Source organism: Enhydra lutris, unplaced genomic scaffold (assembly GCF_002288905.1).
Source record: "Enhydra lutris kenyoni isolate GAN:26980312 unplaced genomic scaffold, ASM228890v2 scaffoldscaffold51, whole genome shotgun sequence".
Taxonomy (NCBI): domain Eukaryota; kingdom Metazoa; phylum Chordata; class Mammalia; order Carnivora; family Mustelidae; genus Enhydra; species Enhydra lutris.
Window position 1 is genome coordinate 13,484,953 of NW_019154135.1, and position 22,583 is coordinate 13,507,535.

At 57.4% G+C, this 22,583-nt stretch overlaps 1 protein-coding gene across 3 annotated transcripts in view; it reads right to left on the reverse strand.

The window, feature by feature from the left end:
• Window positions 1-22,583, reverse strand: part of LOC111157029 (oxoglutarate dehydrogenase) — a 52,814-nt gene that overhangs the window by 20,941 nt on the left and 9,290 nt on the right. The window contains exons 2-4 of one of the 3 annotated variants that reach the window (XM_022518231.1): window positions 21,513-21,761; window positions 10,891-11,082; window positions 9,268-9,370 (exon numbers count right to left, since the gene is read on the reverse strand). In XM_022518231.1, coding sequence (XP_022373939.1) covers window positions 9,268-9,370; window positions 10,891-11,082; window positions 21,513-21,734 — 517 coding nt within the window. In that variant the 5' untranslated portion in view covers window positions 21,735-21,761. Of the gene's footprint in view, window positions 1-9,267; window positions 9,371-9,488; window positions 9,580-10,890; window positions 11,083-13,435; window positions 13,672-21,512; window positions 21,762-22,583 lie in introns of those variants that run through there. The other 2 variants (XM_022518232.1, XM_022518233.1) reach the window with 2 other exon arrangements.

Genomic DNA, 22,583 nt, shown 5'->3' on the forward strand with positions numbered 1-22,583 from the left:
AAAAGGAGAAATAGAGAAACCCACAAGTATAGTTGGAGACTTCAACATTTCTCTCTTGAAGAATTCATTGAAAGAGTAAACAGAAACTCGCCAAGGATACAGGAGTCAACAACCACCGACCAGCAAGCTCTAACAGGCATTTACGGAACACTGGACCCAACCACAGCAGAGTACACCTTCTTTCCAAGTGCCCTGGGGCATATGCAAAGACAGACAATTCCTGGGCCATAAAAACTCCTCGACAAGTTTAGCAGAGCTGAAATCATACAGAGTGCATTCTCTAACCAAAATGGAATTAGACTAGAAATCAGTAAGACAGATAAAAGGAAAATCTCCAAATTACTGGAGATGAAACTACACACTCCTGAACGATCCATAAACGACGGAGGAAGTATTACAGGGTATCAACACATTGAACTGAATGAAAATGAAAATATGATACCAAATTCTGTGTCACAGCTAGAGCAGTTCCCAGAGGAAAATCTCAGCAGTAAACACACACATTACAGAAGAGGCAAAGTCTCAGGGTGCCCGAGTGGCTCAGTCATATAAACGGCTGACTCTTGGCTTCAGCTCAGGCCATGCTCCCGGGGTTGTGAGATCAGCTCTGGGTCAGGCTCCATGCTCAGCACGGAGTCTGCTTGGAAGTCACCTTCTCCCTCTGCCCCCCACCGCCGCAAAAGACATGCGCACTCTCTATCCCCCTCTCTTTCTAGATAAATAAAATCTTAAATAAAACAAAACACTAACAGAGACACAAATTACAGGTATCAGGAACAAAACAGGGTAGCAATACAGACCCCGCAGATATCAACAAGATACTAAGGGAATCCTGTGAACCACCCTCTGTAGGTACACTTGACAAGTCAGATGAAACACAGCATTCGGAGAACAGTACCAACGGCCATTACTCGACTCGGGACAAAACAATTTGCAACAGCTCTACAACCATTAAGGACATTGGATTTCTAAATAAAAAGCTGAAAAAGAAACAACCACGTGGTCTTGTTGAAGAAATCTACCAAATGCTTCAAGAATAATTAGCACCAGCTCCACATAATCTCTTTCAGCATAGAAAACAAAGGAGGAAAAAAAACCCCAACCACAATAACTCATTTTATGAGGCTAGAACTACCTTGATACAAATGGCAAAGACAGATGAAAAAAGAAAATTACAGACCAACATCCCTCATTAATATAGATGCAGGAAATATGTAGTTGCAGCAATATTTAAAAAGAATTCAGGACCGTGACCAAGTGAAGTTTATTCCAGTGATACAAGGTTGGTTCAATATTTGAAAATCAATCCGTGTAATCCGCCATACTATCATGTTAAAGAAAAATCATGTGTGTCAACAGATACAGAACATTTTCGCACTTCTTCAAAATAAAAACCAGCAAAAAAATATAAAGAGAAGGGAACTTTGTCAACTTGAAAAGAACATCTATAAAAAAATCTATAGCTAATACTAAATTGGTGATGAAAGACTGAGAGCTTTCCCCCTAAGATCAGAAACAAAGTGAAGATGTGCATTCTCAGCACTCTTACTCAACAGTATTCAAGATTCTCGCCAGGGCAATTAGGCATGCAAAGGGAATAACAGGAACATAGGTTAAAAAGGAAGAAATCATTGTTCCTCTTGTTAGATGACATGATCCTCTACACAGAAAATTCTATAGAACCGACCCCCCCCGCCCCAAAAAAAAGTCCTAGAGTAAGTGAGCTCAAGTAAGGCCACAGGATACAACATGAACACAAAAATCCCCTATTTCTAGATATTAGTATTTCTAGATATTAGTAATGATATGCAGACACTAAAATTAAAAAGAAAAAGAATCTTGGGTATAAATCTAACACGACATTTCCAGGACTTACACATTGAAAACTACAAAAAACTAATGAAAGAAATAAAAAACGATCTAAATAGACAGGCATACTAGGTTCATGGATTGGGAGGCAATGGGATAAACATGCCAGTTCTCTTAAAAGGGTCTGTAGATTTAGCACTGCTGTCACCAAAATGTCAGCAACTTGTTGTGTGAACAGACAGGCCTTCTCTCAAACTCATCTGAAAGAGAAAGGCCCTAGAACAGCCACAACAGTTCCGAAGCAGGAAAATAAAGCTCAGTAGTTAGGGTAACCAAGAGTGACAGTGGTGGGGGAACAGATACAGAGACTATAGGAAAGGATTGAGAATCCAGGAACAGATTGGTGCAAGTCAATCCAACCGACTTTTGACAAAAATGCAAAAGCAATTCAACAGAGGGAAGACAAACTTTCCAGGTGTTGGGGCAACCGGACAACCACAGCCAAAAAAACTCCCCCAAAACCAACAAAAAAACCCCCTCGACCTAAAATTCAGGTTTTATACAGAAATTAACTCAAAATGGATCATAGATTTAAATGTAAAATGCAAAACTGGAGAACCATTAGAAAAGTACATAGAGGGGTGCCTGGGTGGCTGAGAAGGAGAAGTGGCCAGCGGGATTTCAGCTGAGGTCATGATATCCGAGTTGTGAGACGGAGTCCGCCGCTGGGCTATGGGCTCTGCACTCAGTGTGGATCTTCTCTCTCCCTCTGCCCCTCCTCCCACGTACACTTTCCCTCTAAAATAAATAAATACATCTTAAAAAAAAAAAAAGAAAGATACGTAGACGAAAATCATCGGATTCTTAGGTTTGGCAACAAAAGCACAATCCATAGAAGGGAAAACTGACAAACCAGACTCCATCAGAATTTAGAACTTTGCCCAGCAAAAGACCCTATTAGCCAAGGAACGGGAACAATGCCAAGGTCCATGAGTGAACAGTGACGTGTGGGACAGCCACGGGGAGGATTCTGCTCAGCAAGAAGGGACAAACCAGTGTTACAAACCCACCTGGCTTGAACCCCCGAAAAATTGGGTTGATTGAAAACTGCCAATTCCCAAATGTTACACACTGTGGTCCCATCTGCATAACGTCCTTGCACTGCCAAAAATGCTCCAGAAACGGAGCCCAGGATCGTGGTTGCCGGGGCTGAATGGGAGGAGGATGGAGGGAAGGCGGGTGTGGCTAAGGAAGGCTACAGGAAGGCCCTGACCGGCCTGGCCAGCACCCTGGTGGGATGCGCTATGGTCTACAAGACGTCACCACCATGGGACCGGCCTCAAGGCACGAGGATCTCTGCGAATTCTTACAACTGCCTATGAGTCCACAGTGATCGCGAAACAAAAAGTGTCATCAGAACTGGGGTCTCACAGCTGTGGTGAGATGGAGGAAAAAGAGAACCGCCCAGGGCCACCTGGCATGGAAGGAAGACTGGCCACGGGGGGCGTGACAACAGGCAGATGGACCCCAGCCCTCACTCTGGATTCTTCAAAGTGTTTTGCCCAGAACCACGGGTCACTGAGGATTCCTTACATCATGAAGTAAGTTTCTATCAGTGCTTTAGTTGTCCCTCAAACATGGGAAGATCAACAGAGAATCTCGTCCCAAATGCACCGGAAATAGAACCAGAAAGAATCCAGAGCCCAGTCGAAGGCACAGCATGGAAGGTGGAGGAGAGGGTGTGCCCACATGCAGATGCCGCGTGGCCTCCGCCCCCGCTGGCTGAGCAGGAGCTCCAGGCCGCCTGCACTGGAGAGCTCAGCAAAGCAGCGGCGAGACACATGGGAGGGGAGAATGGACGGAACAGAAATGACACAGAAGTGGCGCCACCCTGCTGGGTGACAGCGGAGTGACGGGACAACGCACGTGAGGACAAGGAACGGTCAACTTTCCCCAAATGGCATGCTGGGAAAAGTTGCACATCCTGCTCAAATGAGGTCCTCAGCTCCGGAGAGGTGAAGGGCGCGTTATTTTCCTACCTCCTACGGTTAGCATTCGGAGTCGTTCCTTGAACACTGCAAGGTCTGAGAGGCAGAGTGAGGTGGCGTGGGTGAGCGCAGAAGGAAAAAGACAGCGAGAGTTAGTTCCAGACCGGGACATCCCAACCCTGCACCGTCACCGCAGTCACGGGGGGAGGGGGACAGACACCGCCACACAGACAGACACTGAAGGGGAACAGGGTGGGGCTTGGGGGGCCGACAGCGACTGGGTGCATGTGGGAACTGCTCAGGGACAGCCGGAATGAGGTGCGCCCACCAGAGGGAAAGGCCGCTCCTGCACGGGAAGACCTCCTCACCTCCCCGTCCTGAAGGAAGGGCTGACACAGCGCTCTCCTGGGGAGTCGAACCCACCCACCTAGCCCACTTCAGGGTGACAAAGCCAGGGGACAAAAATGGAAAGGCCTAATTTCTAGCAGACCGTCCTCAGAACCAAAGCAGCAGGCATGGACCAGACCCTAATTCTGATGGGTTCTGAAGGACAGAGGTGGGTCCTTAGTCCCACCTCAGCAACAAGGCAGAACCAGGAGGGAGCTCAGCTGCGCAGGACCGCCCGAGGGCTGCCCGTGGGCCTCCTGCGGCAAACGTTTCAGGGCCCTGTACCATTCCTGGATGCCTTCCGGGCCACTGGTGAAAGCCAGGGTGTCCGTCTGGGCACACAAAGCACTTTCCTTCTCCTGTCCCTGGTGCCTCAGGAGCATGAGCCCGGGGGCTGGGGTCAGAGAGGGTCGTGGTGGCAGGGCACGCAAGGACTGGCGGCTGAGTGGTGGGGGGCGTGCTCATGGTCACCAGGAGTGCAGAGCCCCCTCCCCCTCTCCCGTGGGGACAGCAGCACACAGCAAGGACCGCAGAGCTTGGTGGCTCTTAAGACAACAGATCATCCAGGTTCCGCACAGAAGTCTGGACGCTTTGCTTAAGGGCAAGAAGAAAGAATGTTCCTTTCTGTCCTTCAATCCTCAGAACCAAGACAAAGGACCACGCTCCGCCCCAACAGAACGGCCAGCAAGCCCTGTCTGTTAGAAACTCTATAGGCCACACGAGGAATGTCTTGAAATGCGGACGTCCATTCACTCTGGGTACTGGTGGATGCTTTCATTCTGATCTGTACTTCCTGGAAGAACTAAGAGAAGACAGGCACAGCCAGTGCGCGTGTGTCGTCTGCAGAGAACACACGGGAATCGCTGCAACCCACACGGTCCTTCCGGATGTGCGCGCGACACTGCGGGAGACAGGAGTGCGTAGGATTCCAACACGGTGGCCCCGCGCTGCCTGGGCGTCCAGGAGGATGCCTCCGCATGACATGACCCCTGTGACCTTGGCTCGGCATGAGCCCGACCCCCAGCACACGGCAGCCCACAGAGTCAAGTGAACTGCTCCATGTCGCTCCAAAATTAGGAAAGCTAACGATCAACTCTATTTTTGGTTATTCTCCCCAGACGTCGAGGGAGCAGAAGTGGCTGTGGCAGATACGGGGTGCTCTAGAAGGACAGCAGGATAGCACAGCCCCGGCCGGGCCAGAGCAAGCAAACCCACGGACGTGGTCAGAGTGGTGCTAAGATTTTTGGCTTTTGAATCGGCCCCGTGCCACAGGCACACCTTGTTCTATCGTGCTTCAGAGATACGGAGCTTTTCTGTTTTTCTCCTGTTCCGTTTTTTGTTTTTCAACAAGTTTTAGGTATTTACAACTTTGTGGCAGCCCTGTGCCCAGCACACCCACTGGCCTGTTTCTCCAACAGTATTTGCTCACTTCCTGTCTCTGGGTCTCGTTTTGGTAACTCTCACCACATTCCTGACTTCTCTCTCTTAAACGCTACCTGCCATGGTGCTGCGATGGGACAACTGCCCAACAGCTCAGAGGACAGTGAACGTGAAGGTGCACACGCCGTCGTTACCCAGACACGGCGCTCACGGTGACAGAAGTGTCTCGGGAAGTGAACTTGACCAGGAGCCCCAGACCAGCAAAGGAGAGCCAGCGCAGCCACAGAGCGAGCCCCTGGAGCTCCTCGGTGTCCTGGGGCACCCGGGTTTCCTCCCTGTGATCTACAGAATCTGTTCCAGGCTCCCCTGTGTGTAGAAACCTCACATCACACTAAAGGGCCGTGACCTCTGTCACCGTGTGCAGCACGCATCTACCCAGACTGCAAATGCCGGGACATCAAAGCTGGAGTCTAATTCACGTGCCGCACGTGAACGTGGGACACGGGTGGCAGGTCAATGGGACCTTTCTGCACGTCCCAGACCAGTGGAGGGTGGTAGTGGCTCAGCTCCTTCCCATGCGAGCAAAACGAACGTGCCCGCCCGCACGTGACACGGGGGTGACTACGTGCAGTTTGTTTGTGGTGGAGACGGCGACGATCCTGACCCTGCAGGACTCTGTCCGGAGCTCTCCATCAAGACCCATACCCCGACCCCAATTTAGGGCCAACCAGGTAGGCCTTGCTAGGAAACCCGAACCCGTCTGGACCTCCCGAAGGATGTGAGGAGGAATGTGTGCCCAGGCATCTCGAGTCCGTGCTCCCTACCCTCCTCCACGGGTGTGGGTTTGACAGGAAAACAGGGTACAGATCTGAGGCCGCGTTTCTGGGGCCCGGCCGGAACCTGGCTACTGACAACACACATCCTGGGAAAAAGGCGTCCCCATTGCTAGTGATCGTCCACCCAATCACAGGCCAGCGGAGAAACTGCACAAACGCTGGTTTAAACTTAAAATCTCAATGACAGTCATCAGTCCTCGAGGTTTCTGCCACACCGGTGGCAGCCGGTATTTCTGTGTGTGCATCTGCTGGTGACCCCAGCATCCCAGCCACCCAGGAGCCCTGCGCACCCGCCGAGTCTGCTGTGACAGGTAAGAGCCTGCCCGTGAGTTCTCTCTCCAACCATTACTTCGGGGGCCAGGAGGACGCGTGTGACGTCAGGGTAGGGACTTTGGTCTGCAATTCCCAACCCTCTCCAAACCAGTCAAAGGCCAAGACCTTAACGGTAACTACTTCACACAAACACCTGGGAGCACATAGCCCTGCTCGCACTGCAGACCAGCATCTGCGGCCCTGGAGACAGGCAGCTGCTAGCCCTGGGCTCACACGCCTGCCCACAGATGTCCCTCCGCCCACCTGCTTCTCTAGCAGCACAGCATGCTCTCCTACATGTGCAGAGTGAGCATCTCCCGAGCCTGGGCTCCCCACAAGAGAATGGAGAAACTGTGCCCGCACCCCCAGGGAGAAGGGGAGGTCAGCCCGGAGGGGGCACGAGGGGACACACAGGCTACCCTACTCCAGCCGCAGCTCTGGGGCTCCCTCACCAACCAACCCGGGGGTGGCCCCGGGCTGCTTGCTCTGTCCCTCGGTTTCTGAATTCACCTCATTACCAGACGGCCTGGCAGCTACCTGGCTCAAAAGTCTGCTCGGAATCACACTAGCTCACAGCTCTGCGGCGCGTGGGACACTCCAGGCGCTGTTCTAAGAAGTCCGATTCTCAAACAGCCTCACAGATGAGGAGGTGCGACAAATCCTGAGCCGGGGTTCCTGCCAGGGGAGCTGGCTCTGAGGCCAGGCCCGTGACCTGGAGGCAACGAGGGGCATGGAAGCACCCAGAAGTGCCCACGTGCACGAGCAGTGGATGCGCTGGGCCGGCTGTTTTCCCGAAGACGTGCACGCACCAAAGGTGACACAATTCAAGCTAACTTTCCTGCAGGTTCACTATTTCCGTTTTTTACACCTCAAGAAAGAACTCATCACAACCATTTCAAATTCTCAGGATGAAATTGCACTTTCCTCTGCAGAGCAGGGGCTGCCCCCTGACTTGCTCCGGGCGGTTCTGAAGGGCTCCTGGCCAGGAGAGGCAGCATCTCTTCCTCAAAGGAGCCCAGGGGGTTCTGGGGCCACGTCTGTGTGGCTGTCCTGGTGCACCACAAACGCTCGGGGACACTACTCTAGGAGAGTGAGGCCACAGTGGCCGGGAGCGAAGTGGGAAGCATGACAGAGGTCCTGCTCCCACTCCTGCCTCTGCCCTCAACCAGCACCGGGACAGGGACACTGGAGCACGGCCAGGTGTCCCAGCCTGTCCGGACTAGCTGGGCTGGGAGTGTCGGGGGACCTCTGAGCAACTCTGCCGGCGCCTGTGGGCTGCGGGTCTGTCCTGCCCTGACTAGTCTCAACGCGGGACAGAGCAGAGCCTCACACCCCGCTCCCCGAAGTTCGAGTGAGAGCGCAGGACCACCAGAGCGGCGCCCATGTAACGAAGGTGCCTATGACAGGCCGCCCCCTACCTGCTGTGCCCCCTTCCTGTCGGAATGCCTCGCGGTGTCGTGGTGCCAGAGGCCCTCACCCCTCTCTGGAGAGAGGCACCAACTTCAACACCTGGGGGGCCGCCGAGGGGCTTCAGGACAGGCGAGCACAGGATGCAAGGGGCTGGGGTGCTGCTGGGGCTGCGAGGGGAGGAGGAAGCGAGGGCAAGCAGCCCCGGCAGCGTCCCTCCAGTGAAGACGGCAGGGACAGACTGCTAGCTAACACGGACCCTGGAGCCGACGCTGTCTGAAACCTCGCCTTACCCGGCTGGAGCCTGACCACCCACACCACAGCCCAGCGACGTCTACAGGGTGCTGGGGCGTCACAGAAGGTTAGAGACCAGTGCTCGAGGAGGCGAGTTCTGTCCCCTCGCAGACAGCAGTGTTAGGCAGGTAGGCAATCGTGAGTTTTATTAGCATGCACGGTGCGTCTGGTGGACACCTGGCCATTTCCGGATCAGTCATCTCAGCACAGGTTAGCGGCACGGTGACCGAGAGCAGATTAACTTGAGAAAGCAACCGCAGGGTGAGCCCAGCCGCGCCTACGTGTGCTTCGCGGCGGCAGAGAAGGTAGCGGGGACGCGGGGCAGCAACTGCCCGAGCGCCACGCACCTCCCCGCGCGCTGGGATGCCTTCCAAAGTTTCCTTCCTCAGTGTGATCACCAGCGTTTGGGAATCGACACCCAGTGCACAGCGCACTCTGGAACTCGCCCGTTAAAGGCAGGTCGTGCCGTGTGCCAAGAGCACCACATGTGACGACAGTCCAGAGCGAGGCCGCGTCTGGCAGAGGCCGTGCCACACTGGGATTTGGAAACCGAGCCAGCAGAGCCGGCCTCTGGCACGTCACGTGACCCGCCTGCCCGGGAGGTCATCTCTCGGTGTCACAAACTGGGTCTGCCCCGGGTTGTACTCTCCAATTTTGAGACTTAGACAATTGAGCTCACAGAGTCTCAGTGAAAAGCTGGGATAAAAGTAACTTGCCCCAAACCCGCTAAATTTCAAGTGATCAGAATGAAGGAAACTTAAGAGCCTCTCCCTTCTGTCTGAGGACGTCCTGGCCGTCACAGCTGTGACCGGAGCAGCTAAGCAGCGCGGCGCTGGCCGCTCCCAGACCCTCACCAAGTTTGTCTGTGGAGGAGATAATGTCAGCGGGCACGGACGAGTCCAGATCGGCGTCCAAAATCCCCAGGGGGTCCAGCTGCGCTACATGGTGCCCTCGTATCTACGGACGGGCCAGCGAGGGAGGGGGACACACACAAAAGGACAGGAGAAAAAAAAGAGGGAAGGGGTAAAAAAAAGTAAAATTACATTAAAATTAGCGTTTACAGATCAATTCTCACCCACGTTTGAAGAAACAGTTACCGGAGCATCATCAAAATTTACACAACTAATTCCGAGAGGATCAAGTTTTGCAATGTGGTGACCCCTGACCTGGAAGCAATAACACAAGCAGTGGTTAAGCAGGACCCGCGGGCTGTGGGGGGGGAAAAGTCACACTTGGTCAAACCTTAACCCAAAATAACAAAATCAGTTAAAAGAAGCCTTCGAATATTTTATCATGAAAGTGCTCTTGCGCTTGTAAACAGAGATAAACTCGGGTCACAGTGAACTTGGCGGTTTGGGGGATCCTTGAGTTTCCCTGGATAAACCAAGTGGGGCCCACTGGGGGCTGATGCCCGCGTGGGGCCGTGTAGCTCAGCGCACCAGCGCCCCCAAGGACGGGAGCGCAGGCCGCGCTGAGGGGCACAGAGGCTTCAGCATCTGACGTGAGCTAAGAAGGAGAAGGAGGAAGACAGCCTGCCCAACCTCAAGCGTTGGCTACCTGGCCCAGGGCTCTGCTAGCGGTGTGAGAGCGGGCGGCTGCGGAGGGGACCTGGGACTGCCTGAACTTAACGAGGCTACATGAGCCAGGCAATGGTCAGGAGCCACCAAATGCACCTTCCTCCAGAAACGCCCACTGAACAACACTCCAGAGCACAGGGCCGTGCCGGCCACGTGGCTCGGGGTGTCTGTCGACTCGCCAGGACCCACTGCCCGGCCCCGTGCCACCTGCCCTGATCCATGGTGTCTCTTGGAAGTGCGCCCAGAAGAGACAAGAACTCCATGTGATCCACGGAAGAGGTGGCGGCAGGGGAGCCCAGGTGCCCCGGGACCCTGGAAGGGATCCCCAGACCCGATTTCTCCTCCTGTCCTTAGAGCTTCTCTCAGAACCAGCGTTCTGGTCTGAATTCTGGGCTCTTCCCTGCCAGGTGGAGAAGGGTCAGGGAAGCCCCGCGTGTCCTGCCCACCAGCCTCTGATGGCGCGGACGGCTAACTGGAAGGCTCCGGGACACCAGCCTGCCCCGCACCCCCGCTCACGCACCCACGGGCTCTGCTTCTATCCCAAACTCCACGGGGTCATTTCCTCCTGTCGTATGTGGGTGCTGGCGACTGAGAAGGGGGTGCACCCCTGCCGGTCCCTGCTCCCTCCCAGTGAGCAGCAGCCCCCTCGAGACCCTGGCAAGGACCGTTTTTCCCTGCCCACGAATTTTTCTTGTCAACTTATGGAAAGAAACAGGAGCTATCTGCAGGGCAGAGGCTACGGGTGGCAAGGACGTGCTCAGGCAGGGGCAGGCTGGCTGTCCCCGGCTCCTCTGCTCTGAGCACGGTTCGTTTCTGCCTCCCTGGGCTCCCGGGCAGGGACAGTGCACTGGCTCCAGGACGTGTCACTGGGGTGCTGGCAGCTGGCGGGCGCAGCCTTACCTGGTAGGCTCTGATGAGAGACTGCACGGCCAGGTGGTCCTCCACCAGCTTGTCCACGTTGGGCTGCGCGTCCACCAGCGGCTGCGCTCGCACCATGGTGGACAGGGAGCCCGGGCTCAGGGGGAGCGGGCTCTGGTAGGCGGTGCCTGGCGGCGCTCCAGCATTGGTGTTTCGGAAAAAAATGTCCCATGACTAAAGACAAAGAAGGAACTCACGTTACCCCACGGCTCACCTAGGACGTAGGACTCAATTTTAGCCCCAAAGAGCAGTGTTCCTGGCAGGCAAGCCATGTCCCGGTTATATCCGCCCACCAGCAGGCTGGCTGGGTCGACTTACTCCTCATCAGACGGCCTGACCGCACCCCTGCAGGGTGGGGCCCCCGGGATGCCCCTTTCCCCAGGCCCTAAGATGCAGAAGATGCGAGGCGGCCCTGCCATCAAAGCCCCACAGGCCCAAGGCCGCAGCACTCCAGAGCCGTAACGACTGCTTCCACGGTGGGCGGCCGGAATGCAGGGAACAGAGACCTTCCTAGCCCGTCTGCCCCGGCCCAGGTATCTGGAAGACCGGCGCTCCTGGCCCTTGTCTGTGGGTCTGCAGCTGCCCCAACGGGACCACCTGAGGGGGACCGAGCCTTCCAAGTGTCTCTCCAAACCCAGAGGCTGGGCGCAGCGTTGGGGGGACTGGGCTGGCCTTACTCGTGCTTGTGTTCCCAAGCGCAAGACAGAATGAGGCCCTGGGAAGGAGTGCAGGGCTCGCGCGTGGAAGGCTGCCATGCTCCCTCACTGGCCGCTTGGGGAGGCAGCCGCCCCTAACTCAGGAGGGCCACTTAGGAGCCATCAGGGGCACGTGTTCCGGGATAGAACTTGGATCTCAGCTCCGACACGTGGGTGAGTCACCCAACTTCCTGTGCTCCATCCCATGAGGGGAGGACAGCTCCGAATAACCCTCACAGGTCTGTTGTCGAGAGCGAAACACACGGTTAAGGACACCCAGACCGTAACCTGTCGGCAGTGAGAGCGTCATGACCCGGGGTGACCGTTGCTCCCAACCGCCTTGTGGTATTGCGATCCTGGTTCTGTCTGTCCTTCTGTCCTCAGTATTCCGTGCTCGGAAGGTCCCATTTGCGATTTACAGGAACACCGAGAACGACGGTGTCACCTCACGCAAAGATGTGAGGTCTCAAAAACATGTTTCTGAGCTCAGAGAGATGAAGGCTGAGGGACGTTCCTCTGGGAAGAGCACTATCGGAAACCAGCAAGTTCAGACACAGGAACGCTGTCTTCCCTCAGTGTCTGAGGTTCCTCCAAGAGTACGATTTAGACCCGGGACCAACATGGCTGACTTCTTTGCTCGCCATCCCAGGACGAGCCACCGGGACGCCGTCCGGAGCAGCTGGGCCGGGGCTCGGCGGGCACCACACCGGTGGACCGTATGCGACTGAGGCCACGGCGCGGGTCCTCACCGCCTTCTTGCTTTCTCAGGCAGGCTCAGTTCAGCTGTTCGGGGCCCCTGAGTGACCGGTCACAAGCCTGTCACCAGTGCAGGCCTGGCGCACTGCCTCCTGTGGGGCAGTCTGGTCTCTCCCTATAACTGCTTTGGAGGGAGCTGGGCGAAACGTTTAGATCGTTCTACGAGAAGAACTTCCTCCTTTTGTATTCAGAAAAGGTCATTCTCAAAAATCAAACCGTTAGTGGGATGACCGTCCAATACTGAGTTGCACACTTTATGTGCCTTTGTGTCCAGATAACAACTGTAAAATGTTTTTAACTCATTAGTCAAGCTTTTACTGCTTTTACTTTTCCAGCTCATTTGCAGCGTGTCAGCTGATGGTAGACGGGCTGTGGGGCTCTCTCCTGGCACCTGCCTTCACGCCGACGTAAAGCCCCCTGTGCCGCACGAAACCTGACAGCTGGGGCACCCACTACGATCCAGGACCCGGGGGTCCAGGCCATCCCTGCCCCCCTCCCCCACCAGCCTGGCCTGTCTGTGACTCGGGTGAAAGCGTGTCTACCTGGAAAGACTGCTGCCTTCGTTACTGGAGGGTAAGAGGCCTCCTGAGTGGGGGAAGGCTTGAAGGGAAGGCGGCCTCCCAGCTCCCACCTGGTTCAGGACGAGCACACAACGAGCTGACACCCTGGACCCCCACATCCTTTGACCCTCTGGGGCTTGTCCAGCACATCTGAGTGAGCCCCTGCATCTGGGGAGTGGCTCTGGCCCAGGGCTCTCCCTGGCCTCCGTTCAGGCCTCCAGTGACCGAGGGCCTGGCCCAGAAGGAGCCCCTCCGAGGTGGCAGTGAGGCTTACAAGCCAACGGCGTGCTGCCCAGGGCGCTGGGACAGCTAGGCCACAGGGAGGGCCACAGGGACGCGGGACAGTGGGCAGCCCTCCCATCAACAGCACCGCTCTCCGCCCACCCTGCCGAGGAAACGCAGAAATGAAAGGCTTCTCCAGCAGCCGCGGGGGCAGTGGCAGGGGCCCCACCCAGCCCGCCCCGGAAAGTGGGGGCTGGGGGGACCATCACCACCACGGGGCCTCCTCCCTCTGACCTGCTTTTGTGCTCGGAATAAAACTCCAGGTGATTTCCAATTGGCCGAGGACAAACGCCCAGCTGGTGCTGGAGGCAGAAGAAACTGGTTCACACCAGTCCTGCAGAGGAGGGAGTCGGCAGGAGGACAGCGGCCGGAATGTGGCGCCGGTTCCCGTCACTCACCCCCACCCCAGGCCAGGCTGGGAACCTGCCCTCCGGGGAGCTGTCCCCGAGGAAGCAGCGAGCCCCCTGCCACCAAGACAGGGGGGGGCTTTCACGCGCGGATCTCTGCAAGCCTGAGTCCGGGAGGCGTGTCTGTTCGCTGCACACCCACCGCCCGCAACCCGAGACGGGCAGTTCCGACGGCGGCCGCCCTCACCGGAGCTCGCTGGAAAGTCCCTGCACGCGGAGGCTGCGTTTTGGCGGCAGCCTCCCCACCCCACACAGCCGCTGCCATCCTTCCGGTGGTTCCTGCTCCCCAAGGAGCCTGTCTCCCTGTCTCCCTCTGTCCCTCACCCCGGCCCCCGAACACGGGGGAACACAGGGCCTGGGCACCGCCCGGAGAGGGCTTCCTGTCTGAGCAGCGCAGCCCTCGCCGGCACACGCCGTGGCAACAGGTTCTCAGACCCGCGTGCTCGCCACTGCCGCACTCAGTGGAGCGTGACCGCGAGGGGCCAGTCAGGGGAGCCCCTCCCTCGGAGAGGAGGAAGCTTCCAGAAGAGAACGGCTATCCCTGCTCATCTGCTCCTCGAGCCTGGCAATGTGAGGCCTTTGTGCCATCACGGCGAGTGGCCCCAGGTGTCTTACTGAGAAAAACCCCGTGTGCACGTGTGCATGTGCAAGCGCCACACGTGCCTTCCTCTCTGAGCCAAACTCGCTCCTCTTCTCTGGACACCTCAACTCTGTGGTGTGGTGTGGTGTGGTGACCTGTCCTTGAGCAGTAACTGCGGCGACGAAGTAGACAGGGAAGAAAGCCCAGGGACCGGCCAGCGGGGTGACCTCTCAGTGCAGATGCCAGCAGCACATCCGGCCCCGTCTCTGGAACGCGCTCGACCAACAAGGCACCGCCGACACTGGCTGCGGTCTGGGGCTGCGGTACTTGGGCCCAGAGGGTGGCCTTCTGTGTCAGACCAAGCGGGGTGGGAGTCCCAGCCCCGCCACACAGCCGTGCGACACAAGCCCCCAGCCACCAGACTCACGCCGAGGGTCCCGACACCCCGTTGCCAACTGCCACTGGTGCACAACTATCCCACCAAGGAAACGCTCTGTCCCACTGCCTGCTCTTGAACCTAGCAGTGGCCATTAATGGACATTCTGTCCCCTGTCCACTGCTGGAGAGGGTGGGGTGGCCTGAAGGGAGGACGAGAGAAGGCACCTGCCCCAGGGAGTCTCGCAGGACGGAAGGCTTCCAGTGACGTTTTGACCGCACGGGAACGGTTTTCCCAAAGGCACCCATGATGTACCCCGGCAGTGCTCTTGGACAGTTCAGTCCCAGGGAAACCCGCTTGAGGCCACCTCCATGCAGCAGGCTTTCAGGTTTGGGGACAGGTGGATGACCACCAGGAGCCCCTCTCTCAGGAAAGGCAGGGACATGAGCGAGTGTGGGACTCTGGAGCAGAATGGGGCGGACATGGAAGAAGATGGCACCTCAGGGGCAGCCAGTGCTGTGAGCCCTGCAGGACAGGGTGACTTGGTAGAGACAGGACTGGAGAGTCTGCCACAGCCAGGCCACGGGCTACACGGGAAGAGGGGACAGCCATCAGTGGAGGTTTGGGCCTGCCATCCCCTCCCACGAGTGGGGCTGAGACCATCACTTGTTGCTGAGATGACCTCACCAAAACACGGTAGGTTTTGAGTATAAACAGGTAGAGTATTCTGATCCAAAATACACCAGAAAAACAAAACAAACAAAAAAACAAAAAACAAAAACAAAAAAACCCCCCAATACCACCAGAATTCTTACTCTGAATTTCAGATAAACGAAAATATCCACCTATAGTCTGCAAAGCTCTGTTCCAAAAGCCATCACCCTCACACCCCCAGACCTCCCGCAACCACAAGGGGCTCTCCTGGTCATCACACCCCGTCTCCACTCTAAGCAGAGGAAGCCCTTCTAAAGCCACACACACACGTCCCTTAGGAAGCTACTCCAGGCTTTGCACACAGCAGGTGCCCAGCACACCCGAGTCAAACTCGGACAGGTTCAGGCTCCGCCACAGGGTGAACAGCCTGGCAAGTCTGCTGTGGTGCCTGGGCAGGGGGGGGGGGGGGGTGGCAGGTGCCGTGTCGGGCATGGTGCCAGGTGGGGTGTCAGCTGTAGACACCCGCGGCCTCCGGAATGCAGAGGCCCCCCCCCCCACCGGGAAAGGGCCCTGGCGCCGGTGGGCGTGGCGGACGCGGGAGCGGGAGGGGAGGCAAACGCACTCTGCCCTCAGTTACTCACTGTCAGCAGGTCACAGGCGCCTTGGGGACAGGTTCCCGGCCGTTCACGGAGCGCTGCAGTGTCAGAGGGGCGGCAAACATGCCACTCTGAGCTCTGTCACCCGCCTGAAGGCCCCGGGTGTCTGATGTGGCGGCCAGCGCAAGCGCATGACCTCAGGGCCCCAGGGACACGAGCGCACGGCGGTGGTGAGCCTGCCTCCCGCGGGCTGGGGAGGGCCGGGCTGGACCAGGGAAGCTGCTCCGGCTGCGTGTGTACCAGATCCTCGCGGCAAGTAGAGGGACCCACCCCTGTACCCGCACACCTCACCACACCGTGACAAGCAGCCGCAGGGCATGTGGAGCTGCTCCAGGAGCTGAGGGTCAACGCTCCACCCCGGGGCTACTGAGCTCTACTCCAGCCACTGACTCCACGCCGCTGGCTTCTGGGCTGACCACCCCGTCTCTTCCTGTCCACCGGGCTCTACCCGCCCGCATGGAGCACCTCGGCCTGGCAGGTCACCCGATGCCGCCACCACCCTCTGGCGGCACCCTGCCAAGGGCCCTGACGTAAAGCCAGCCTGGGGGGTGGGTAAGGCAGCCTCTGGACTGGACCAATCCCTGGGCGCAAAGGCCAGCGCAAGGCCAAGGGAGTGCGGGTCTGGGTCGGACCCCAGCCCCTTGACAAACGACCTCGTGGTTAAGTCCTGGTACCAACAGTGCTTCCTCGCGCCACCAGCACAAGCGCCAGGGCGGGAAGCGGCCCACGGCCATCCTGGAGCAAGGGTTCAGCTGCTTCAGGCTAATTCAGTCAAACAGACCGACGGGGGCAGCTCCTCAAGCAGAGGGTGGTCACTGGTGGCTCGTGGGCTGCCAGGGGCCACTGTGAGGCTCCTGTCCTTCCCAGCCCCCAGGACACAGGCTCCTCCTGCGTAGAAGGTGTGCTGGAAGCTCTGCACTGCGTTCAGGTCACTGAGCCCAGCGACCCAGCCACGGTGCGCGGCTCTGCGTCCCCTGTCCCTGCTGTGCACAAGAAGGCTGCACTGGACGGTCCTCACACCCACCCGATGTTCCCTCGTTGTGGCAACTGCTGGGTTGCAGCCTTCCCTGAAAGTGCTGTGTGTGCCCGTCCCAATGTCCCACCATGTGGCTCTCACCCCTCCGTCTGTGGCAGGGCTGCGACCAGCCCAGCACTGCGTCTGGGAGGCAGGGACTGGCAGTGCCCTGGGGTCCGGGCCTGTCTGACTTGTTGCCACGGAGCCGTCTCTACCGCAAGCAGTTAAAACCGGAGGTTCTGCCTGGGTGCCCTCACTCACAGCAACACCGTCGTGTTGAAGGCCCAGCACCGCACAGGGGAGGGAACGTCTTCGGACGACCTCTGTCACCTTCCCGCCCTGCGGGAGCACGAGCGGAACCTCAGTGCCCCCCAACACGAGCAAAGGAAAGCGGCCTCGGCTCTGCCCTGTGCGACCTGACCGTGACTGCTGCTTCCAGCCTCTGCTCGAGATGAAGGCTGGAGGCCCCTTCACACCGTGCCAGAGACGACCTCGGGACCTCGGGGGGCTGTCCACGCACAGCACAGTCCCCGCAGATGCCAAGAGAACCTGACCCTGGGAGTCACAACAACGTGGCGTAGAGGCCTTCTTCTCAACCCTCAAGGGTGGCAGAGCCAAGAGCCCGAAGACCTTCAGACGGCTCCGGGCTTGGCTCATCACAGCCCCCTCCAGGAGAGGCAGATCTGTGGCCCTGGGGCTGAGAGGTGGCGGCCAGGCCGGTGTGCACAAGGCCCCGGCCCCAGCACGTCTCCCCGCAGCCCCTTGCCCCTGCACTCCAACCGCACAGCCTTGGGCTGCAAACCGCCTCCTGTTCCCTGCGCCCTGTAGCCGCGAACTCCGGCTCCCCACCAGCACCCTGCGGCCGCTAGGGAAGGTACCCCGCCTACTGGGTGCCTCCACACACACCAGTCACCGGGGCTGAGGTACCGCTGATGGGGGAAGCCGAGCGCCACCAAGGGAAGACATCACTGAAATCCCACCATGTACCTGTGAGCCTGCACTATGTGAGTGTCTGTCGCTGAGGCCGGCACAGAGGTCTCTATCACAGCCAGGGCGGCTTCAGAACTGCACGGTGACGGGGAAAAGGCACGTGTCACTGTGAACTGGGGATGATGAGCTTTTTCTCCGCCCGTCTGGCTCTCTTACACGAAATGAGGGGGTTGTCTCTCACGAGCATGAACGAAGAGGCAGAATGGTCCAGGCTGCAGGACGTGGGACTGAGTCTGGAGACTGTCCAGGTGCAGGGAGCACACAGGACCAGAGCTGTCCCTGTGCTTGGAGCAGCCCGGATGGCACAGAAACGGGTGTGGTTAACGAGAAGAGGAAGAGACTATTTCGGAAGAGGGCTGAGGCCACTAAGAAGGCCTGGCAGGGGAAGCAAGCTCTGCGGCTCCGGGGATAGCCAGAGGCAGAGAGGGCCTCCCTCCAGCTCCAGCACCGGGAGCAAGCCAGGGTCTCCCCTCGCAGGGCTGACACCACGCTCCGCCGGTGTGTATGTGGTCAGGGGGTGGGGGGATGTGCCTCTGCCCACAAATGGGGTCCGGCAGTGCCCAACGTCTGAAATACTGACGGGGCAATGTGGCTTTCATTCTAAGTGTTTCTAAGACTTAAACAAAAAAAAGCTGCTCGGGCACCTGGGAGGCTCAGCTGGTTGGGCGTCCACCTTTGGCTCAGGTCATGATCCCGGGGTCCTGAGATCGAGCCCCACGTCGGGCTCCCTGCTCAGTGGGGAGCCTGCTTCTCCCCCTCCCTCTCCTTGCTGCTCCCCCTGCTTGTGTGCATGTGTGCTCTCTCTAATGAGTAAACTCTTAGAAAAAAAAAAAAAAGATGCTGTCATCTGACTTGTCCTCAACACAGCTGAGACCCCCATGAGGGAGGTCTGCTAACACAAAAGGCCCCTGTTGAGGATTCCTAACGGGGTCCAGTGGTGGGCTGTGCTGGACAAGGCATTTAGACTGGAGGTGACGACGGGGACGGGGCGGAGTCGGGGCCAGGGGCCTGTCCATGCACCAGGGGCATGAGGGCCCCAGCTCGGAACCGCTCATGTACGTCACCACAGCAGTGTTCACGATGAAACATTTAAAAATGTAAGTGTTCCATGGGGTGCCTGGGGGCTCAGTGGGTTAAGCCTCTGCCTTCGGCTCAGGTCATGATCTCAGGGTCCTGGGATGAAGCCCTGCATTGGCAGGGAGCCCGCTTCTCCCTCTCCTTCCCCCTGCTCACGCACGCGCTCTCTCTCACTTACTCTCCCTCAAATAAATAAGTAAACAAATAAAAATCTTCAAACCAAACCAAACCAGCACATACGGTTTAAGAGAGGCACAGCCGGCTGAGGCTGAGAAGTAGACGCTGGAGAGTTATCTTGTGAACTGTTAGGTGTGGTAAAGACCATATTCCTGTTGGTGAGAGTCGTGCAGAAAGGACGCAGGTCTGGATTGGCTTCAAAGACTCCCCTGGGCCCCCACCCAAGTGAACAAGCAAAAAAGAGTGGGGCGGGAGGAGGTTCTAGAAACTGGCACACTGTGGAGTGCTGTTGAGGCTGGACGTGGGTCTCCTCGCAGAGGCTCATTTTATTCTCTTCCCTCTACTGTTTGAAAATATTATAAAAAGCTAAAATAATTGGAAAGCTGAGTGTAGCAGGGCAGCGAGGGGAGATGCTAAAATTGTTCTGTTTCTGCCAGATATGAATAAGTTCTGTGCCAAAAGAGAGGACCAGACCTCAGGGCACGGAGTCCACACTGCACCACAGTGCACACATGGGGGTCCGAAAGCCAAACAATCTCCATCTTCAAATGTAGTGTTTCATGTCTGCTTGGACTGTGTGTTCTAAAACACAAGTACAAACGAAGCACTCTTAGAGAAGTCAACATTTCTAAGGACTTCCCCGTGTCACGGAGGCCTCTGCAATCCGACGCGAGCTCCGGACTGTGTCTCTGAAGAAACAGGGACACATCGGGTAGGAGGCCTATCCCAGCTTGGAGAGGAAATCAACTCCCTGTGGCTGGGACAGTGGAGAGGCACGCCCCCTGACTAAGCCGCCTTGCCCCCGTCTCTTTCTAGAAGACGGGTTGTCCCCTGGAGAATCCCCGCCACAGACACCAGCGCATAAAATCTGGCCTGAGGACGCCGGCCCACGCAGATTCTCGTATCCGGCTGGCAAGTCCCTTCCTGAGAGCCGGCACGCTCTCTTCCTCTGACAGCAGAGCCCAAGGACCCAGTCCGCAGCCCGCACTCCTCCCTGGCCCGTGGGTGGAGCCGTCCCCGTGCCGTGCTGCCTGGGAGCAGGAATGAAGTCCGGACGCCGCAAAGGCACACGTCACCGTGCCCGGAGTCCACGCGCTACTACAGCCCAAAGGACAGAAGCCGTGGTTGGTTCCACAGAGCTTATGTTTGGGGAGAAGAAGGCCGAGGGACAGGTCTGGTGAGCTTTAGTCCAGAGTCTAGCACGCAACGCCGGTCTTCAGAGTGGCCAATGGCCAGCATCGCCGGCAGGGCCGCTTTCTCGGGACACCTCTGGACGGTCCCTTTGTGTACAGACCAGGGAAACAGCTACTCTCACAGGAAACCAAGTCTCACCTTGCTCAGGGAGCCACGTGGCCTCCAGGTTGCCAAGGGAATGGGGAAGGACCCGGCTGGATGCCCTCCTTTGCCGAGCAATGAGGCTCAGGCCAGGATGAGACCGGGCAGTGGCTCCAGCAGCCACACGAACATATCCAACCTTAAATGTCACGAACACTTCAGGGTAAAGTCACTCTCAGGGGCCCAGTGGAAGCAGCTCCCTTTTGACAACGAGACCCCAAGATCATGAGGAAGGAAGAGGCCAAGGCAACAGTTGCCGCTGGCCGGCCTCTGTCGGGCACTCCTCTGTGCAGACCCTGGGCTCCTCACATGTACCGTCTCCTCCAAACCTCCCACAGCCTGCAAACGGGGCACAGATGGAAACTGGGGGACCCACCCTCCAGTTCCTGTAACCGGGCCAGCTGCCTGGCCTGAAAACCCGCCAACATCACCAGCCAGAATGCAAGGAAGAAACGCGGCCACCAGGCACGCCCTGTACCAAGCAAACGTGTGCACACGGGGGCTCTGATGGACGTGCCTTACAGGCGACAGAGGGGAATGAGAAAGAAGCGCGCAGGGAATTTACTTTCAAATATAGAAGCATACTGATCAAAAATGCCATTTACACAGCATTCGCCCACGATGGTTTTAAGATTTCTCAGGAAGATGGGACGGAAGAGTATCCTGCGGGGTCATGGCTTCTGTCTGCCTCGTGTCTTCGGAGTCTATACCCATGGAATCCTCGGGCAGGCCTGGAAACGGTGCGTGAGCCTCTTCAAGACGCTTGCAGGTCGAACAGGCCTTCTGTTCCAGGGAGCGGGTCTCCAGCATGCGGTGCGCCAAGTGAGAGGGGAGCGCTGCTCCAGAGGGGCGGTCGCTGGGGGCCGGGCTGACGGCCGGGCTGCCGAAGCAGACGACTCCACTCGGTGGGATTTTGTGCTGCCTGCCGGCTGGCCTGCCTACCTTCCAGAAGGCTCTTCAGGACACAGGCACTTACCTGGATGGCCGGCCAACGTCAGGCCAAGACTCGGAACACATGAAGACATCCGCTCCCGGGAGCCTTACCTTGTGTACGCTTTTGGGGTTTTCCAACCAAGCATAGTACATTTCTTCCACATAGTTGGAGCTAGTCCCGCTGAGGAATGGCTCAGCAGCAACGGGGGCGGTAAAACACCGAATCTGCCCCAACGTCCTAGCTGCTGCTGGTCTGTTCTGTGAAAATGTCTTCACAGTCTGTGAGGCCGTCAACGGCCTCAACTTAGCAGCACAAGTCCTTAAGTGAAACATCCTTGTCCTGACGTCTCTCACGACTGTCTGCACAAAAAAAAGAAGAAAAGTCAGAAAGGGCGATTTATCAGGCAGGGAAAAGCGGCGCAGGCTGTGGCTGGCTGTGAGCTCCGCGTCAGGGCCAGGGTCCGGGTGCAGAGGACCCGGCAGAGCGAGCGCCCACCCACACCCACCTCCTCCGCACGGCCTGAGCACACGGCAGGGAGTGGGGCGGGGGGGAGATCCCGCCGCGGACGTGCTGGACGGCTGTGAGGCCCGCGACACCAATGGGATACTCTTCAAGTTTACGCGTGTGTAAGACAATCCCAGAAAAGGCAGCCAGGATCATCTCAAGAGGATCAGATTAGGTTTAACCATACAATCAGAAAGAGATCTCTAATCTATCCTGAAACGACTGAGCAGTTACGGGACCTGTGCTGTTCTGGAACATACAGAGAAACTGGAAAACATTTTGGTCACCCTCAAATAATTATCATCAGGCAGAAGAGAGAAAGAATTAAAAAAAAAATTGCAGAGAGAACATGGAGTACTTGAGAAGCACCAAAAATGCCAACAAAACTCCTGGAAAAGCCCGTCCCTTCCAGGTGGGAGGAAAGAGCAGCCCAGGGAGGCTTCGGGAAAGCTGCGGTTTTCAGGCCTCAAGGGAGCATTTAGCTGTGAAGGAGAAGAGGCCTTCTAAGCCAGAGGGTCCGTCAGGGGAAAGACAGAGCGGCAGGAAAGTGTGGAAGAGCAGAGAAGAGCAAGCATCGTGGCTCGGAGGCAGGGAGGCGGGCCGGGCTGGACAGCACCGCGCGAGCAGCCGACACAGCCCTGCAGCGCGGCCACACTTCCTAAGCACCGAGCTTGGGC